General features: G+C 43.9%; 1 protein-coding gene across 9 annotated transcripts in view; it reads right to left on the bottom strand.

The window, feature by feature from the left end:
- Positions 1 to 18308, bottom strand: part of GLI3 (GLI family zinc finger 3) — a 305459-nt gene that overhangs the window by 6047 nt on the left and 281104 nt on the right. For all 9 annotated transcript variants that reach the window (XM_043872222.1, XM_043872221.1, XM_043872220.1 and 6 more), the window contains 4 exons: positions 12970 to 13119; positions 11718 to 11882; positions 5311 to 5601; positions 552 to 879 (listed from right to left, as the gene is read on the bottom strand). In XM_043872222.1, the coding sequence (XP_043728157.1) occupies positions 552 to 879; positions 5311 to 5601; positions 11718 to 11882; positions 12970 to 13119 (934 nt within the window). The remainder of the gene's footprint in view (positions 1 to 551; positions 880 to 5310; positions 5602 to 11717; positions 11883 to 12969; positions 13120 to 18308) is intronic.

Genomic DNA, 18308 nt, shown 5'->3' with positions numbered 1-18308 from the left:
GGGAGTACTTGGGCTCTGCTCCAGGTACTGAGTATAATCTCAAAAACACAAAATGACTGGGGGCTGACACTGGCCCCCAGTGTCTCTGAATTGGGCCAACATTGGTCAAAATGACTCTTATACCTGCTGGCTGTAGACTGTGGAAATCAGAGACAGGGGCTAACTCTGGATGCCTCTGCAGCTAAGATTTCCTTACTCTGATCTAATAGTGATGATTTCACCATCAAAATATGAGTCACGTAAAGTTTTACTTTTCATTCCAGTATTATCCTCTTGCTGTCTGCTTTTATTGGGTTGGCCAAAAAAGTTCATTGATTTTTTTTTTCCCCCTATATTATCTTACAGAAAAACTTGAACGAACTTTTTGGCTAACCCAATAAAATATGGGCTCTCTAGAAAGGTAACACTAATATGCGTAGTTCCAGCATCATTTTAGGGCTGGTGGGGAAACAAGCAACCAGAAAACCCAAGGACTGGGCCTACTCAGTGCTCTGGCTGCCTATGAAAGAACAGAAAACAACAAGCAGACATGAGGTCTGGCTGGAACTCACCGTTTCCTATGAGAGGAGAGACTGCAGGGGCTTTAGGGGGTAGAATGGGGTTCAGTCGTGGAAGCATTCCATTCACTTGTTTGAGCCTTTCTAGTTTGACGTGCTCCATCCATTTGGTCCCTGCTGGGTTCCTCCGGGCTTGCAAAGCAAGGGCTGTGGTTGCAGTGGAAATGGTCGAGTCCATGATTGGGGTTTCATCAATGGCACTGAGCTCGCCCACACCACCTCCATCAGTCAGAGGAAGCTCGAGCCCGCTGTTGGAATAGTTGCTGATGGGGGACTGTTGGCTGCTGCATGAAGACTGACCACCAGGGCTTGGCTGAGATGTCTGTGGGGTCAAGAAGAAAAGGAAATAAATGTTACCTAGATGATCAAGGCCAGGGAGCAGACGATGAGCAATCACGCAGATCAAGTCGTGCGGGATTCTCAGCGGGTGGGATGAGAAGAACTATTTTCTAGTGCATGGAAGGTGACCTCCGTTGAGCTCAGTGATGATGGATGGGCCAGCAGACAAATGTACCGTGGAGGGCAATGGACAGCAGGGGGAGCCAGGTGTGATGTTGCAGCCATGGGATCCCTCCCCGGATGCCAACTCTGCGTCACATTTCCTCAGTTCCCACCCCACCTCCATGACTTTAGCCTTTGGGCAAATTACTTAGCCACTCTAAACCTCAGTTTCCTTATCCAGAATGTGGGGACAGTTTATTTATCCTAAGGATTGTTGTGGAAATTAGGAGTGAAGCCCTGAAAGCACACAGAGTTCAAAAAGACCTGGATAATAGGTAGTAATTAATTGGCTTGGAGAGTATTAGTGGTTATTAGTATAAATGCTTTAGTCCTCAGGATATATATGCCAGGAACACATGTTACTTCCCCTCCAACCAGTCCCTCTTTACGGTTCAGGGTTGGTTCCCCAAGCTCTATAATCTCTGTCCATTCCTTCTACATTTTCTTACTTTGTAAAACTCCAAGTAGGGGGATATACATAAAAGCAGTTGTAAGAGGGAAGACATAAGTCACTTAGTTTCTGCCATAGACAGAAAGGCGTCTCTGGAGAAGTCACGGGCATCTTCCAGTCTCCAGTGTGCAACTAGCCTTGCACTAGGAGAATCAAGCCAGGTTTCTCTAACCCCAACCAAGTGGACTTGGCAAGCCAATTCTGCAACTCTTGGGAACTTAATCTAGTCCACTAGGTTCTCAGGGAAAGGCCCCCCTCCAGGGGCCCCTGACCATGGGGACAGCTCATTGTGTCTACGTTTGGGAGCACTCTGGCTTGCATTGAGCGTTCCGCACAACCTGGACCTGGCCCATCTAAAATTCCAGTGGTGCCCCGGTGGATAAACAGTTGAATCCTTTTCACAGAGATAAGAAAAGTGATGTTCAGAGAAGTTCAGTGACTGCCCAAAGTCACAAAGTGAACAGTGTGATGACCTAGACTCCTGGCCTGGCCTCACTTCTGTTCCTCTGTAGCACTCACTCTGGTGTTACCTAGCAACTGGAGTCTGACAAGAGCCCATGAGCAAGGAGAGATAATCACACACACTCTGGCACACACGGCTATGGTCTCAGGTGGAACCACAGTGCTGTCAGAACGGGCTCTGGACACAGGTCATTTCCATGGAACCTGTCACACTTTTTCTGAGACCACAGTACACACACCCAAGGAAATGAACACTTTCTAAGTGAGCACCACATGGTACACTAAGTGTGTCCTGGGCAACCAAGCAGAGAAAAATAAGATGCACAAATGTGATCATGAATGCATGAAGCCTGGCTTATTTTTGCTTCTGCAGAGTACTGAAGGGCCAGACCACCTGCTCCTTTGCAGAGAACTTAGATCATCCAGGTCTTTGAATGACTTTTCCTCTCAGATTGTCAAATCAGTATGTGTGTGTGTGAATCTGTGTGTATGTACACACACTTTCCTGTAGAAGGGTGCAGACTCGTGTTTCCACAGGGCCTGGAAGAAGGCTCATGCATCTACAATTAGAAAATCCTTACAGGACCCCAGACAGTTCAATACAGGTTAGATTGCCAACAAGTATATCCAGTTCTTGCTCCAAGAAGGTGGTGCATGTCTGGTCCAAGAATAAATTTACACTAGTCAACATGACAGTTAAATGGTCTTTGAGAACATCTGCTTGGTCGGCCCCAGTGTGATTTATTATGGAATCCTAGACAAATAGAACAATGAATTTCAACATCTAACTCCACATTTTCACATGCTGAATGTTCAAAACACATTGCTTCTATGTTGGAAACATATCTGAGCAATGTTCACTACCAAAGATATCACAAAGGACAAAGATTAAAGAAAATGAAACAAACAGAGAGCTATATGTTAAAATGAAAACAAAACAAAGAGAGCAGAGAAGCCAAAATTCCCTCACCTTATTACCCACTGTCCTTAGGAAGTGAGAACAAGACATTTAGGAGCATTATACAGAAGAGATGTTGGAGTAATCAGAAAAAAAGAAGAAAGAATTTAATTTATAGCGTGATGAACAAATCAAAGACAAGTTGTTAAAGAAAGAATATTAGAAATGTAAATCTCACATGCTTCAGTAACTATGTCTATGAAGATACCTACTTATATTTACATGTGTGGGTACATATACATAAAAAAGTCTCCTGTGGAAATTTGGTTAATTTATTAACCTCACTGAGCCTGTTTCCACACCTGTAAAATATGGGGCCTAGTCTCAATATCTGAGAGCTCTTTCCAGCAGTTTGTTTCTATATCAATATATCTGTATCTCATAAAATATTTCACATCTTGGAGCATCTCAGATGTCACTGAGCAAAACCGCTGTCATTTTTATTTCTACCAATTTTCTTTTTAAATAATGAGTGTTTAGAGAAGTGATAAGTTTTCTTTTTTTCCTTATTTTTTGCTAAGGATGTACATAAAAGGTACCAGGGACTCTGAGCTCACAGGATGTCCTACAAATATAAATCATTGTCTTTCAATGACATTATCTAGGAGACCAAAGATTCACTTTCTTTGTTTCAGTAAACATTAAGGATAAACGGTTGAATCTTTTGTACAATTTTTATACAGGTGGACTTTATTTTAGGAAATTGATAAATATTCCTCCCCCAAAAGTATATAAAACACAGTTTATGAACTGATTAATTTAAATGTATAGGGATCAGTTATAACACATATATAAACTTCTTAGTAAGGTGTTTTTTTAAAAGCAAAGTACAGCTATCCACGGAAAATAATGATACATCTGGATAGCTTATTTGCATGATTTTTGGCTAGACCTAATGTCACTTGCTAAGACTCTTAAGAGTTTAAAGACAAACTCAGTTAGTCACTAAAATGCAATTAACTCATATGCGTAATTACTTCCTGCCCATACATACTGGCTACACATGACATCACTCAGGAATTCACAAGATGTCCATCCAATTCCTGGACTTTTCTAATTTTATGCAAATGATTCCTTACACTGAGTAGAAATCTGCCTGTCTGATCATTCCCGTGCATGTGGAAGTCTAAGCACGTGACTTATCTAGTACATTTCTTCCACATCCAAAGATTGGACAGACTAGAACCCAAAACACAGAGCTGACTCCATATAAATATACCAAATATAGATGAACTAAATCTCCTCTGATTTCTACTCTTTTCATTTTGTCTTTGGGAAAATTTTAGCTGTTTTATTCTGGCCCATGCAAAAATCACCAAGTGAAGTCCGAAAGAAGCCGCAGCAATAGCTTAATCCATGTGTCCTATTTGTCATCAAACTGTAAGATTTTTGTCGATGACATTTTTCAAATCCCTCCCTTGCTTTCCACCTCCTTGTTTCAGGAATCATTTTAGATACCATTGCAAGTCTATCAACTAATCTCTAGATTGGCACGGGAGTTGTCTTTTCTAAAAATTCAGAAAAAAATTTAAAATCCCTTCATATCCTCCCCTCTTTTTACTCCAGCACATTCCCCTGGGGCCCCATGACTCGTGTTTGGCTGTGCCAGGTCGGGCCCCTGCACACATTCCTTCCCCGCTCTGAGTGATGTTCTTGGCGGCCCCCTGCCCGCTGCCCCTCCCATGGCATCGCCAAGTGCACCCTGTTAGCTCCGCTCTGAATGCTCACCCCCAGACTTGTCTTATAGCCTTATCACCCAAGCTTTCTTGATCTGCCTATCCCACTGGACTGCAGACCCCTAAAGAACAGGGACCATGGCTTATTTCAGGTGGTGCTAGTAGTAAAGAAACTGCCTACCAATGCAGAAGACATAAGAGACACGGGTTCGATCCCTGAGTCAGGAAGATCCCCTGGAGAAGGGCATGGCAACCCACTCCACTATTCTTGCCTGGAGAATCCCATGGACAGAGGAGCCTGGTGGGCTGCGGTCCACAGGGTCACAAAGAGTTGGACACGGCTGACGTGACTCAGCACGCATGCATGACTTATTTCTCTTGGGGTCACCAAGGCAAAGAAGTCAGAAAACATGTATACACAGGGACCCAATGAATAATTCTCTATGTTAGAGGCCTCCTGCAAATGTGGTTCGTGGTATGTGTCTATCTGCCACAATTTCCAGATCAATTTAAAAAAAGCAGTTAGGAAACCTCAAACCTCTTTTCTGAGCTGGGGTAAGCAGTTGAGATCAATGAGTTCTGACCTCCTTAAATCAAACAGTGGGTTCCAGTGAGGACAGGGGTGATGTGATCCTCCCCTGACTCAGCACCCTACCTGGCCCCTTGAGAGACCTGGGACAATCAGAAGGAAAGCGAATGACATACCATGGGCTTCTCCGCCTTGACCGTTTTCACTTGGAGGCATTCTTCCCGCTTTGAGGTAGTGTTGCTGAGGTCCTTCTGCTCCCCGAGGGCTCCCTGAGTCTGCCGGCCAGGTGACCTAGACTGCGAGTGGCCGCCGGAATCTCGCGGGGGCGGGGGCCGGGGATGCACGTCCCCACGCTGCTTCTTGGTGACATGAGCCTCTGGGCCATGTACAGTCTTCACGTGTTTCCGGAGGGAGCTGGGGTCTGTGTAGCGCTTGGTGCAGCCGGGGATTTTGCACACGTATGGTTTCTGTCAAATGCCCCACCAATGAAAGAATCGATTGTTATCAAAGTGATTATCCTCGGCCCAACAGTCTCTTGTGGCTCTTCATTATATTTTTAATTCTTTCAAAGCAGGATCACACGATTTTGAGGTATTCAAAACCCTCTAAATGGTGCAGTGGTTTAATAAAGACTATCTGGACACAGTTTGGGGTCCATGGAATCTAGCTTGAACACATTACTATTTTAGAGAGTGCTCAGGGAGAGCTTGAGAATCCTAGGTGGCACAGTGATAAAGAATCTGCCTACTAATACAGGTGATACAAGAGACATGGGTTTGATCCCTGGGTCAGGAAGATCCCCTAGAGTAGGAAATGGCAACCCACTCCAGCATTCTTGCCTGGAAAATTTCATGGACAGAGGAGCTTGGTGGGCTGCAATCCATGGGGGTTGCAAAGAGTAGTACGTAACTGAGTGTGTGTGTGCACACGCGCACACACACACGCGCACACACACACACATACACATACACACGCGCGCACACACACGGAGAACTTAGGACATGTAAATTGTGTTTGTGCTCCTGGAAAAATTTATTCTGTGCGTAGGAAGTAGTGTCATGGTGTCACATGGTGTCCAAGATAATTTGATGATGATGACGGTGGTGATGCTGATGGTGATGATAAAAGAAGAAGGCTTAAAAGACACCCAACCTTTCATGAGAAGAATGCTACACATCTTTGGGGAGAGCTTACGTGAAGACATTTCTTATGAATTCCTGTTTCCCAGACTTAAAATCACTCTTCCACCTTTTAAAATGTACTCTTTACACATCGACATAGTAAAAATAATAATAATAATAATGATAATTGCCTGGGATTTCCCTGGTAGTCCAGTGGCTAAGACTCTGTGCTCCCAGTGCAGGGGGCCCGGGTTCCATCTGTGGTCAGGGACCTAGAGCCCACATGTCTGGTCCGGGAACTAGAGACCACATGCCACAGTAAAGATTGAAGATCCCGCATGCTACAACTAAGATCCGGTGCAGACAAATAAATAATAAATGAATAAATATTTTTTTTTTTTTTTTAATTTTATAATTTATTTTATTGAGGTGTAGTTGATTTATAATGTCGTGTTAATTTCTGACATACAGCTAAGTCATTCAGTTATACATATATAACAATTTTAGTTATACATATATAACAACTTTGAGAAATTAAGAGTTGAACCTATCAACCAAACGGCTATTAGATAGTTAGTCAAGTTTTCTAACTTTGACAACATACATATAGTCAATTCTTCTAAAACTCATAAATCTTATGTAAACATCTATGGACTATCATCTTACTCCATTACAGGAAATAAATGAATAAATATTTTTTAAAATTGCTGTAGCCTCTCCTAGGTTAGATATCACTAAAATATGATCCCTTGGGTTGTATTACAACTGTGTCGGGGTGCTCAGGGCTCAGAATATCCAGAACCTTTCCGATCTTCAAAGTCCTAAGCCCTGTTGGAGTATCCACAAATGCTCACTCATAAACTGATGAGGGTGGATAGATGTCATTCTGGAGATGAGTATTTCTGGGTGAGGCTCTGCTCCTGAGTACTAAGGAAATTACTTCATGCTAATTTCATTTTCTGTGTGGGTCAGTGGTCCAACCTATAGTCATCAAAAATTATACAGACCCTTATGGTTGAATATTTACTCACATCACATAACTGCTGGCCTTATATTCATAACCAACATCAGAACTGTGATTCTGTTTACTTCATTTGAAATATAATATATTCACGGATGCTTATATGAGTCTATATTTACATCTGTATATTTCAGGAGATGAGCTATTAAACAATAGTCATGAAAGACATGATTAATATAATGTATCCATTGGATTAAAAAAGAGTCCCTGTCTTATAGAATGATGCTTTTCCACTAAAAGCCCAAGAACGGGCCGAGCGCTGCCTAAAATTATGGCATGCCCTAATGGAATGAGGTAAAGATTCCTGAATGCTGAGAGACCTCACCTCCAAATTTGGGATAATTTTGGGTTGAATTGATTCCCATTAACTACAAATTACTTCTCTTCAGGAGCTTGTGTGATTTGCAGCATATATATGTATAATGAAATGAGCACATCAAATTCTATGCATTAGGGACAGAAGAATGGCTCTGACGATCAGGGCTATTACTGTGTAGTGTCCGACCTTGGCCCAGTGCTGGCTCACTGCACTGCTGTGATGGGCAGGCAGCAACGTCTGGGGCGGGGAGAGGGAGCAAAACCAGGCCAGCAGTCCAGGTTTGAAGAACCGTTCTTCCCGTAGATGTCTGCATGTGTGTATCATGGGTTAATTGGGAAATGAGCACATAGCTAGAGATGGAATGAATATACTAATATTCATCAGCTCCTGCATTTCCAGGACCAACAAGTACATGTGTGCCCCTGTGCCCTTGTATGTGCAGATAAACAATAGCCACCTACAAAAGTCTCCAAGCACACAAGGTCAGGAAACAGCACTTCACAACAAACACTACATGATGTAGATGGGCCCCCAAATTCTGTTCTGATTAATGACTGAAATGCAATCTAAGTGTAGGTAAAGAAATGTTGTCAGGGTTCTAATTTACCCACATTTCCTGTCCTGGACGTTTAAATTTTGACATCATGATTGCCTTTTTGACTCCCTGAACTGAAAGATACTTTGTGAACACTTATTGACTTTGTAGAATTTATCCAAATAAAATTTTAGATAAACATTTAATGATCCCTACTAGATATAAGACTCTGTGAGCACAGTTTTATATATGATAGGATTAAATCTTAAAGAATGGAAAATATGAAAAGTGTGGATGCTAAGAAGGATATGGACAGAGGGGAACCATTCTTTCATTGGGAAGATGGTGGAAGGCATCAATCATCAAATTTCTGTATCTGGGTATAATGCCCAGCTCATGGGGTCAGGGTATGAACTAAATCTGACCATGTATACATAGTGCTTACCATGATGTGATATGGGGCACATAGTAAGTGCTTGATAAACAGAGCTTTGATTAAAAAAGGTGTTGTAGTTGGGTCCTTAAAGATGAACAAGATGCTGAAGGATAAAAATGAGGGCAAGAGAATGCAAAAAAAAAAAAAAGTATCCAGAGTCCAGTAGTAGGACCACTCCAGGCATGTGGGCCTGCTGTCTGGAAGGTTGTGTTCATGTTCACCATGGTGAGAGGTCAAGGGATTGCAGAAAAGGAAGATTGGGGTTGAGCAGGTGAAAGCAGATATGGGGTTGGCCAAAAAGTTCAGAAAGTATCTTACAGAAAAATATTTTCTTGGCCAATCCAATACAGGCATAAGACGTCTAAACTTTTCCTAGGAAAGATGGAGCCTCTGGAACTTTCTGGATAGGGAGATACAACCAAATCAGAGCTCAAAGAAACTGGCTTCATCTGGTTTGGGATAGAACAGTAGCTCCATGTTCTGGAGTAGGGAGCCTGGTGAGAGGCCACTGTGATGGTTCAGTGGCCCTACATGGGCAGGATAGCCACGGGGGTGAGAGCTAGATTAGCTTCCCCGAATGGGAATTGCTTCCTATTCTGTTCCATGCCATCTGCCTCATCCAGAATAGCAACCTGCTTGCCAGATAACCATCTATCAATCAATATTTGTTCAGAGAAAGGATGAATATACAAATAAGAGGACAAATAAATGAAAGAAGACATCTGGATTTGTCTATGGTTGATTGATGATACAAATCTGGACTTCCTGGACACACTTAATTTTGATGTATCTGAAACTGTCTATCATTCATAGACAAAGCTGAGGGCTTTCTCTATTCATGGAACAGAGAAAAATGATTTATGTGATTGTGAATAAAATTTTACTTATGTGTTTATGGTCAATGTTAATCATTTATTTTAGGTAAATCGCTCCATTTTGGTGAAAGATATTGTTGACCAAGATACAGTTTAACCTCATGATGGATATTCAACTCTCATACAACACCGCACTTTCTAATGCACACAAGAATTCAAGCTCCACTATAATGCATTTCATTAAAGCAAACAGATGTGGGCACACATTTGAAGCTCATAAAAAGATAAAAACTCAGTAAGCATATTTATATCTATTCATTGCTGAAGTTCTAACATTCTCAGGGCCCAACTGGCTCCACAATAACAGAAGAGAATCGATAGGAATGTATGCCTTCTAAGTTTCTGGTCATAATTGTACCTAAGTGTATGAAATATAAATAGATTAATTAAATTCTAGGTTAAGTTAATAAAATCCCCTAAAACATTTTAAATTGAGGTATTTGGTTGGCCAAAAATTTGTATGGAAAGTCCATATGGAAAAACCCAAATGAACATTTTGGCTAACCCACCATAATTCACATACTATAAAGAAAACCCTTTTAAATGGCACAGTCCAGTGGCATTTAGCACATTCACAATCTTGTGCAATCGTTACCACTATCATGTTCCAGAATAGTTTTAGCATCCCAAGAAGAAATCCTGTACCTATTTTCAGTCATCCCTATTCCTCCTCCTCCCAGCTTGTGGCAGCTACCAATCTTTCTGTCTCCATGGATCTGCCTATTTCAGATCCCCTAAAACTTTGTACGAAACAAGTACATTGTATTACAATTTATGGCTTAGCTGGTAAAGAATCCACCTGTGATGTGGGAGACCTGGGTTTAATCCCTGGGTTGGGAAGATCCCCTGGAGAAGGGAAGGGCTACCCACTCCAATATTCTGGCCTGGAGAATTTCATGGACTGTATAGTCCATGGGGTTGCAAAGAGTCGGACATGACTGAGAGACTTTCACTTTCACCACCCATTGTAAAAGCATTTTTGACATAAATAAAAAAAATGGAGATGCAGCATCTTGTCTAAAACATCTAAAAACAGTGGATCAATATTATAGATCCCAAAGGACTCAGGTTTCTTTATTCCACTAGGATCTGTATTAGGTGAACTCATGTGTGTGAGTTTATGTGCTAGAGTGCTTTTGTAGAGTGTGGGAAACCCCTTTGAGATTGTCAGTTCAGCTGGAAGGAAACTTGGCGAGGGCCATCTCTGCCACCTTCAAGCCGGTGGCCAGTGAGCCGAATGGCGCACTTTTACCAATTCCCTCCTCCAGCTCTTTGGAAGATCATGAAGGGCCTGACTGGCACCTCGGGAGATGAGAGTCACACCGAGGTCAAAATGTTCCCTCTGTCACGTCACGGTTCTGAGCAAACGGATGACCCACCCTGTGCGGCAGAACTACATCTCGTGGGCAAATTCTGGCTAGCTACACTATTTCCACCACAGATGTGGGAAGCCTTTGTGTTAATCTCTGAATTCATTCAAGAGAAGGTTTCACAGAGAGAGGCAGACTCTGAGCTAGACCTTCAAGGAGAAGCTGGAGATCTGCAGGCAAAAGCGAGTTAAAATGTAAGCAGAGCGAATTAGAAACCATTTTCATTTATTCTTACGCTTCTCTGAAATGTGTGTGGGATAAAATACCTCAAACAAACAACAACACAACAGGAACCCCCTGAAGCTTTACTCAATATATTATCTTAAATAATTGACTAGAACCCATTCTGGGTTTCTGAGAATAAGCTTCCAAGACCCTTTGGAATTTAGACTGTCTGGAAATCCTATTTAGCCAAGTCAGGTTGCTCTGCAGAAGTCTTTTTTGATATAATGCATTTGAAGATACCACCTGGAGAAAGCAAATAAAAGTGGCTGTCTTAGCAGTAAGCTGTCAGCTGTCAACACCTCTCTTCTCAGTCTCTCCTTAGTGCTTACAGGGTCATCGTCCTTCAAATGCATTCCTGCTATTCCAGGCAGAGCGAGTGGGTGGAATTCCAAGTTAGATGTTCCTACTGTTTGACCAGTAGGTGGCAGTACTGAACAACAGGAAACTTGTTCCCCCTTCCTCCGCTTCTCTCTCCCATCCAAAACCAGGTTTCAGCCCTTCCTCTGAGGCCCCCCCAAGCCATCACCTGCAGCATTAACATCCACTCATGCTGGGAGTGGCCAGAGGAAACTACAATGGAGCAGGCTCACGTCTCCAAGTATATTCCCCAGAGGATTCTTTATTTCCACCCCCTGAGCTCAGGACCCAACAGGCGTCTCCCGTCTCCCGGAGGAGCCTTACCTCATTGGAATGTGTTCTGTTCTGGTGCTTGGCGCGATCGGAGGCATTAGAGAAAGCCTTGTTGCATCCTTCGTGCTCACAGACGTACGGTTTCTCTCCAGTGTGAGATCTCAAGTGTGTTTTCAAGTTTTCGAGTCTCGAGTAGGCCTTTGTGCAACCTTCAAACTGAGGACAACAGGTAAATCTGGATGACCCCACACAATGACAACTTCTGCCTCTCACTTGCTCCAAGTGAATGAAAGACAGACGTTTGGAGGGTCTGCAGCTTTTCAAAACCAAGGAACAAAAGTCCACTAAACTCTGCCTTTATTGGGATTCAGATGGTGGGCTCAGGGCAACTCGAGAGAAAGCATTTTCAGTGCTAGTAAAAATCCCGGGACTTTTTTTTTTTTTAATAGGCCACTCAATGTGGACAATGGGTTTCATTATCTGCTCAGGGATCTCCTTGAATTCCCACTGATTTCAGATTCAGCACAAAGTTCATTAATATGGCTTTGTGTCCCTACAAAGACACGGAATTTGATCCTGTTTGTAAAGGCCCTTTAAGATGTAAAGTACCAAGGCTCAGGCCTGAGTGTGCCTGGCGGGCACCTTAGTGAAAGAAAGCTTAGCCTCCTGCTCTTAGGTCTGTACTGGGCCATGGTGACAGACTGGGGGGCAAGGGGGTGCTGGGGGGGAGGGCCGAGGAAAAACTCTAAAGCCATACAGGTTATATTTTTGAAAAGTCAGCTGAAGTTTTTCAAGTTGAACCTGGCCTTTCCCTGTGCCCTCCACGGCTCTGGAGTGACAGACCCTGGTGTGAGGGCAAGCCCAGTGGCCCCGCGTTCATTCCCAGTGCTACATGGCTGGTCCCTGCTGCGATCTGCCCACCAGCTAGTAACTCTGCAGAGCTGGGCTGACTCAGTTGCCGTTAGCCAAGTGTTTCATTAAATAAAAATTGAAAAAAATCAGCTTCTTGATTACCCAGTCACATCTCCAAAGCACGTGGTCTTGAGGCCACCATGTTGGGCAGGGTGGGTCTAGGACACTTCCTTCCAATACCTCTCAGAGCTCAGCTCTCAGCGTTCTTCCTCTAATTCTTCCCTCCTCTCCCCTCTCCCAGCCCCAGGAGTTTATCACAAACAGCGCTCCAACGCTCTTCTCCCACCACGCATCAGCTGGCACGGTTCTGGTTCTTGGAGTAAGAGGAAGGACCCACGGGTGCGAGACACCCTCTCGGTGGATGTCCCGCCCTCTGCCCCCCAGGACTCACAGTGCATTTGTGAGGCTTCTCCCCCGTGTGTCTGCGCATGTGCACCACCAACATATACTGGGCTTTGAAGGGCTTCTGTTCTCTCGAGCAGTCTAGCCACCGGCACACAAACTCCTTCTTCTCTCCATGGATGTGGTCATTATTTATATGCTGGGTTTTGGGGAAAAAAAGAGAGAGAAATCAAATGGAAATGTACAACTCTTTTCTGCAGGCAATATAACAGAGGGCCCCAAACCCCCAACCTTAAGTCTGAAAGGCTCCACGGTACCTTTCCCATATGGCAGACAATTCTGTTCTGGTTAGTACATTTCTTAAGTCAATTTGCTCTTACCAACTGTGGACACTTTTTTTAACTAGCAGGAGTGACAGGATTTGGAAGAAGCTTTGGAGTCCTGAAAAAGGTACTGCAAGGGCAACGGAAGACAGGAGTTGTGAAATGGGGTGAGACACACACATCCTCTCTGTGCCTCTGCTATCTTTGACTTGCCAAGTTGGGGTCAAGGTGGGGTGACCACAGAGGGGACCTCCAGCTCTCTCACACACACAGACAAACATGTATGTAACAAGAACTGGGAAAAACCAAAGCACTTTTTCAAATGGCACTTTAGTTCCAATTAGTGAGATCATTCTTTTGATAAGAATCACAGAGAGATGAACTTGACTCTGAAAATGAAGGCCAGATGATCGGTCAACAAAATGCTTAGTCTCTGAGGGTCTGTGCCATCCTCCTGCACAAAATAAAGGAATGAATCCCCTAGTTTCTACGGTTCTTTCCAGCAGTAGAACTCTGTGAATTTGGTATTAAAAATGAAGTTGAATGTCCCTGAAATTTCTCTGAATTCCGATCCAAAGTTTTAGAATCCCATTGTATATTAATAGAGTTCCTTGGATTCATACATCAAATGTCCTACAACTGGGAGACAGGTGCAAACTACAGACACACCAAAAGAGGTGGATCTTAATTTGGACCAAACTTACGTCTGCTCCAGGAAGCTAATGTTCAGTCACAGATGACGGGGGAGATCTGTGCCCTAGGTCGATCCTCTCGGTTTATTCTCTGGCTGCCCCATACTTCATCTGCCTTAATTCAAGGCATTTGTGAACCCTTGCCCACACATACATAGAAACACCACCAAAAAATTTGTGCAGTGAGAGAAACCTCCCCTGGGTTTCCTGGGCCACGTAGCAGTGACACGACATTTAATTACTTTCCTGATGAGGTTCTGGGTCCTAACTGAGTGGTCTCTGAGGGCCTAGGGGTAAAATTCCACCATCACTCAGCCTTGCCCAGTTACTTCACTAGGCGGCCGGCTGCTGTAAGAAAAAAAAAAGAAAGAAAAGAAAGCAGTCTGTTGTGTTGTGTTTGTAGTTTAAAACTGGATGAAGGCAGAGAAAAGCAATCACGGTGTACTCTCCTAGAACAGCTCTCAGGAAGTTGGAGAGACAGGAGAGAGCAGGTGACATGGCCCAGGTGCAGGCAGACAACCAAGATCCTTTCAGAAGCTCTGCACATGAAGAAGAACCCATATAGAATCATTCCTGTTCATCACGGCATCGCAACCCCCTGATAGACAGTTGTATGTTTTCTGGAAAAAGCTAACTGTCTTCAGTAGGAGAGTTTCTTAAAAGTGATGCTGGGAACAAGTTCACCTGTATCATTTTTCTAGATTCCATACATAAGTGATATTATACAATAGTTTTCTCTTTTTGACTTCACTCTGGATGGTAGTCTAGAGACACAGATGTAGAGAACGCATACATGGACACCAAGAGGGACAGGGGATGGGATGAATTGGGAGACTGGGACTGACGTGTATACACTACTATACATGAAACAGATAACGAATGAGAACCTAACTGTGTAGCACAGAGAACTCTACTCAGTGCTCTGTGGTGACCTAAATGAGAAGGGAATCCAAAAAAGAGGGGATGTATATGTACACATATGTGTATGTATATGTATATATACTTGGGCTTCCCTGGAGGCTCAGCTGGTAAAGAATCTGCCTGCAATGCGGGAGACCTGGGTTTGATCCCCGGGTGGGGAAGATCCCCTGGAGAAGGGAACGGCTACTCACTCCAGTATTCTGGCCTGGAGAACTCCATGGACTGTATAGTCCACAGGGTCTCAAAGAGCCAGACACGACTGAATGACTTTCACTTTCTTTTCACTTTCATATACACTTACGTGGCTTCCTAGGTGGCGCTAGTGGTAAAGAACCCACCTACCATTGCACAAGACATAAGAGACTCAGGTTCAATCTCTGTGTTGGGAAGATCCCCTACAGAAAGGCATGGCAACCCGCTCCAGTATTCCTGCCCGGAGAATCTCATGGACAGAGAAGCCTGGCAGGCTATAGTCCGTAGGCTTTCACAGGGTTGGAAATGACTGAAGCAACGTAGCACGCATGCATACTCATAGCTGATTCACTTTGTACAGAAGAGGCTAACTCAACGTTGTAAAGCAACTCTACTCCAATAATATATATTTTTTAAAGTGATACAGGAGCACATACATGGATGAAGAGAACAGATGTGTCGGCCAGGGGACAACATGCCATCTTTAAATGTATGCTTCAAGAACATGTCTGTGGTCCTCTCACTTTGCCCAAGACTGTCCCAGATATGTACAGAAGCCTGATCATTAAGCCCACATGATACAGAGGTGTTATATGAAGTCTCCTTTCTAGGGAAAACAATTAATGGTCACACAAATCCCCTCCATAAAGATTGCTCTTGGTTCAGCTATCTTCCACGTTATTAGACATTGAGCTCCTTGGATGAAGACATGAAAGAATAAGAAGGAAGGATGAGAGGGAGGAAAGAAAGAAAGGAGGGGGGAAAGAGACAGGGAAAGTTAAAACTGGAATATGACTTGAGAATTTGGGTTTAGTTTAACTCCTTGAGTCAGGACCCACATCTTTTGGTTTTGTATTCTCAGCCACTGAGAGGTAGCCCTGGTACTTGGCAAGTCCTCCATGAATGTCTGTTGGTTTGATTGTCTTAGGTGAGACACTGAACTTTCTCTGGAGCAAAGAATTTATATTTGATGCTTTTGCCTGACTTAGTTCAACTGCATTTTACCCAGTATCAGACAGTAAGATTTTAATGTAGATGCTATATTACTTTAAAATAATATAGTATCGAGAATTCAAAAGAACTTGAATGATTGGAATGATATCCAAATGTGAACCCCATCTTGCCGGAGGGAATAAAAGAAATACTCAGTGATCACAACATTTCATCTATCCCCACATATTGACATGTACGTGCTGAGGACTGCTGCACATCAGGCCCTGTGCCGTAGACTCAGACAGACCCGAGTCTCTTCCTGAGGAAATTACAGTCTGCTGGAGGGACACGGATAATGGCTTAAATGACTGTACAATTATAGTCATGATCAGTGTTAGGAAGGGAAATAAGAGGGCTTTAGAAAAACAATTAACGGAGGGTCCCAAATCTGTGGGGAGCACAAAAGACCAGGGTTAGCTTCTCCAGTGAGTGGCATTTAAAGTGGGACTGAAGGATGAGTGGAGACCTGGTGGGCGTGCAGGTGAGGATGGGGGTGGGGAAAAAGATGGACGGAAGCCCCCAGAGAAGGTCAGAGCTTGGTGCCATCAAGGAACCGGGAGAGGAACATGTAGGTAGGAGGGGATGCGCCAGGCAGACATGGGAGCAGTCCAGCACTGCCTCTGCTGGGTGTAGCAGGAAGGCATGAGCTTCCAGGGGCCCAGTGGAGACCAGTGAGGCAGCCAAGCGTGGGTCCACCTAAAATGCAGCACACTGGGTCAGGTGTCCAGGAGGGAGACTGTGAGATAGACCGTTACATGGAACTCACGTGCCCCCACCAGGACGCCTGCCCCAAGTGGCCTGGCATTACTCACATGAGATGACCAACAGGGAAGCTGCCACCTGAGGCTAATAAAGCCTCCTGTCTTCCCCATCAGGCTGGAGCAGCCAGACTCTGGGTGGAGAGGAAAGAGGTACCCTCCTTCAGGTGGGTGAGGTGGGAGAAAAACAAACAGCCTGCCAGCCCCCTTGAACTGGGAGCCTAGCCCGTGTAGGGAAAGAAGGCTGTGATTGGACAGGAGGCTGTAAGTTTAAACTGGATGAGACTTTAGGAACCAAAAGTGTAGAAGCTGCTGACCAGGGAGTTAAGTGATCTGCCATAGAGCTGGGATGGGGGCGCTGACAATGGGCTGATGAGAGCAGTGCCTGGAAAATGCAAACCATCTCACATTAATACCTGGCCAAGTTGCATCAGCCTTGACCTCTGGACAATGTCCAAAAAATCCCAGTGGTGGGAATCCAGTGCCCATCAGTAACCACAATACTCAGCCTTCTCTCATCTGGGGAGGAAGAGAGGAGAAGCTCCTTGGGATCGTGGAAGCAACCTCACATTCAAAAAGGTTAGCATCTTGGGAATTTTCCCTTTCTGCCCCACAGAGTAGACCTAAGTCCTGTCTAACATGCTTTCGTGTTTTTCTGAAACTGCTTGAGTGCCAACCTGGATTGAGACCACAAGTTATTGTTCTTGGAATGAGATTCTCTGACCTCGGCTGGCAGAGACCAGGTCAGTCTTGTTTGTCTTTAAGGGTTCAAATACTGAGCACAGGACACAATCAATTACTTCAAAGAAACACAGAGATCCTTCTGCTTATTTAGGTTATTTATTTGTTTTAATTTTTATTTTATATTGGGTTGATTAACAATATTGTGTGAGTTTCAGGTGAAAGCAAAGTGATTCAGGGATACATATACATGGATCTATTCTTTTTCAAATCTTTTTCTACTTAGGTTATTACAGAATATTGAGCAGAGTTCCCTGTGCTATTCACTAGGTCCCTGTGTATGTCACTTTGCATCTTTGAGCTTAAAACACTTTCTGAAGCTAGATTTCAGGTGAAACTTAAAATTCCAAGAAATCATAGACTTTACGTGTCCAAGTGTCCTAAATCTTTACTCTGCTAAAAAACCCGCCGTGGCCTCTGCGGGGGGCACTCATGCCACATGAGCCTGGGAATGGGGCCGGGCGGTGGGTGGGTGAGGCGGTGCATTGGAAGATGCCCCCAGACCACGTTCGAATGAGCTGTGTTCTTTTGGACAATTCACCTATCTGGGCCTTAATTTTTCCCATCTGTAAAATGGGGGTGATGAACTACATTGGATGTTTACAAACTTTTTCTGTAAAAAGCCAGAGAGTAAATATTTTAGGTTCTGCAGGCCAAAAGGTTTTTATCGAGTCTGCTCACCTCTGCTGCTGTCTCAACACGCAAATAAATGGGCTCATCTATCTGCTGATGGACGCTGAAACTGTCAAGTATCCTAGGACAGTCTTT

Source organism: Cervus elaphus, chromosome 18, assembly GCF_910594005.1.
Source record: "Cervus elaphus chromosome 18, mCerEla1.1, whole genome shotgun sequence".
NCBI classification, from domain to species: Eukaryota; Metazoa; Chordata; class Mammalia; order Artiodactyla; family Cervidae; genus Cervus; species Cervus elaphus.
This window is presented reverse-complemented; position numbering and strand designations above follow the sequence as displayed.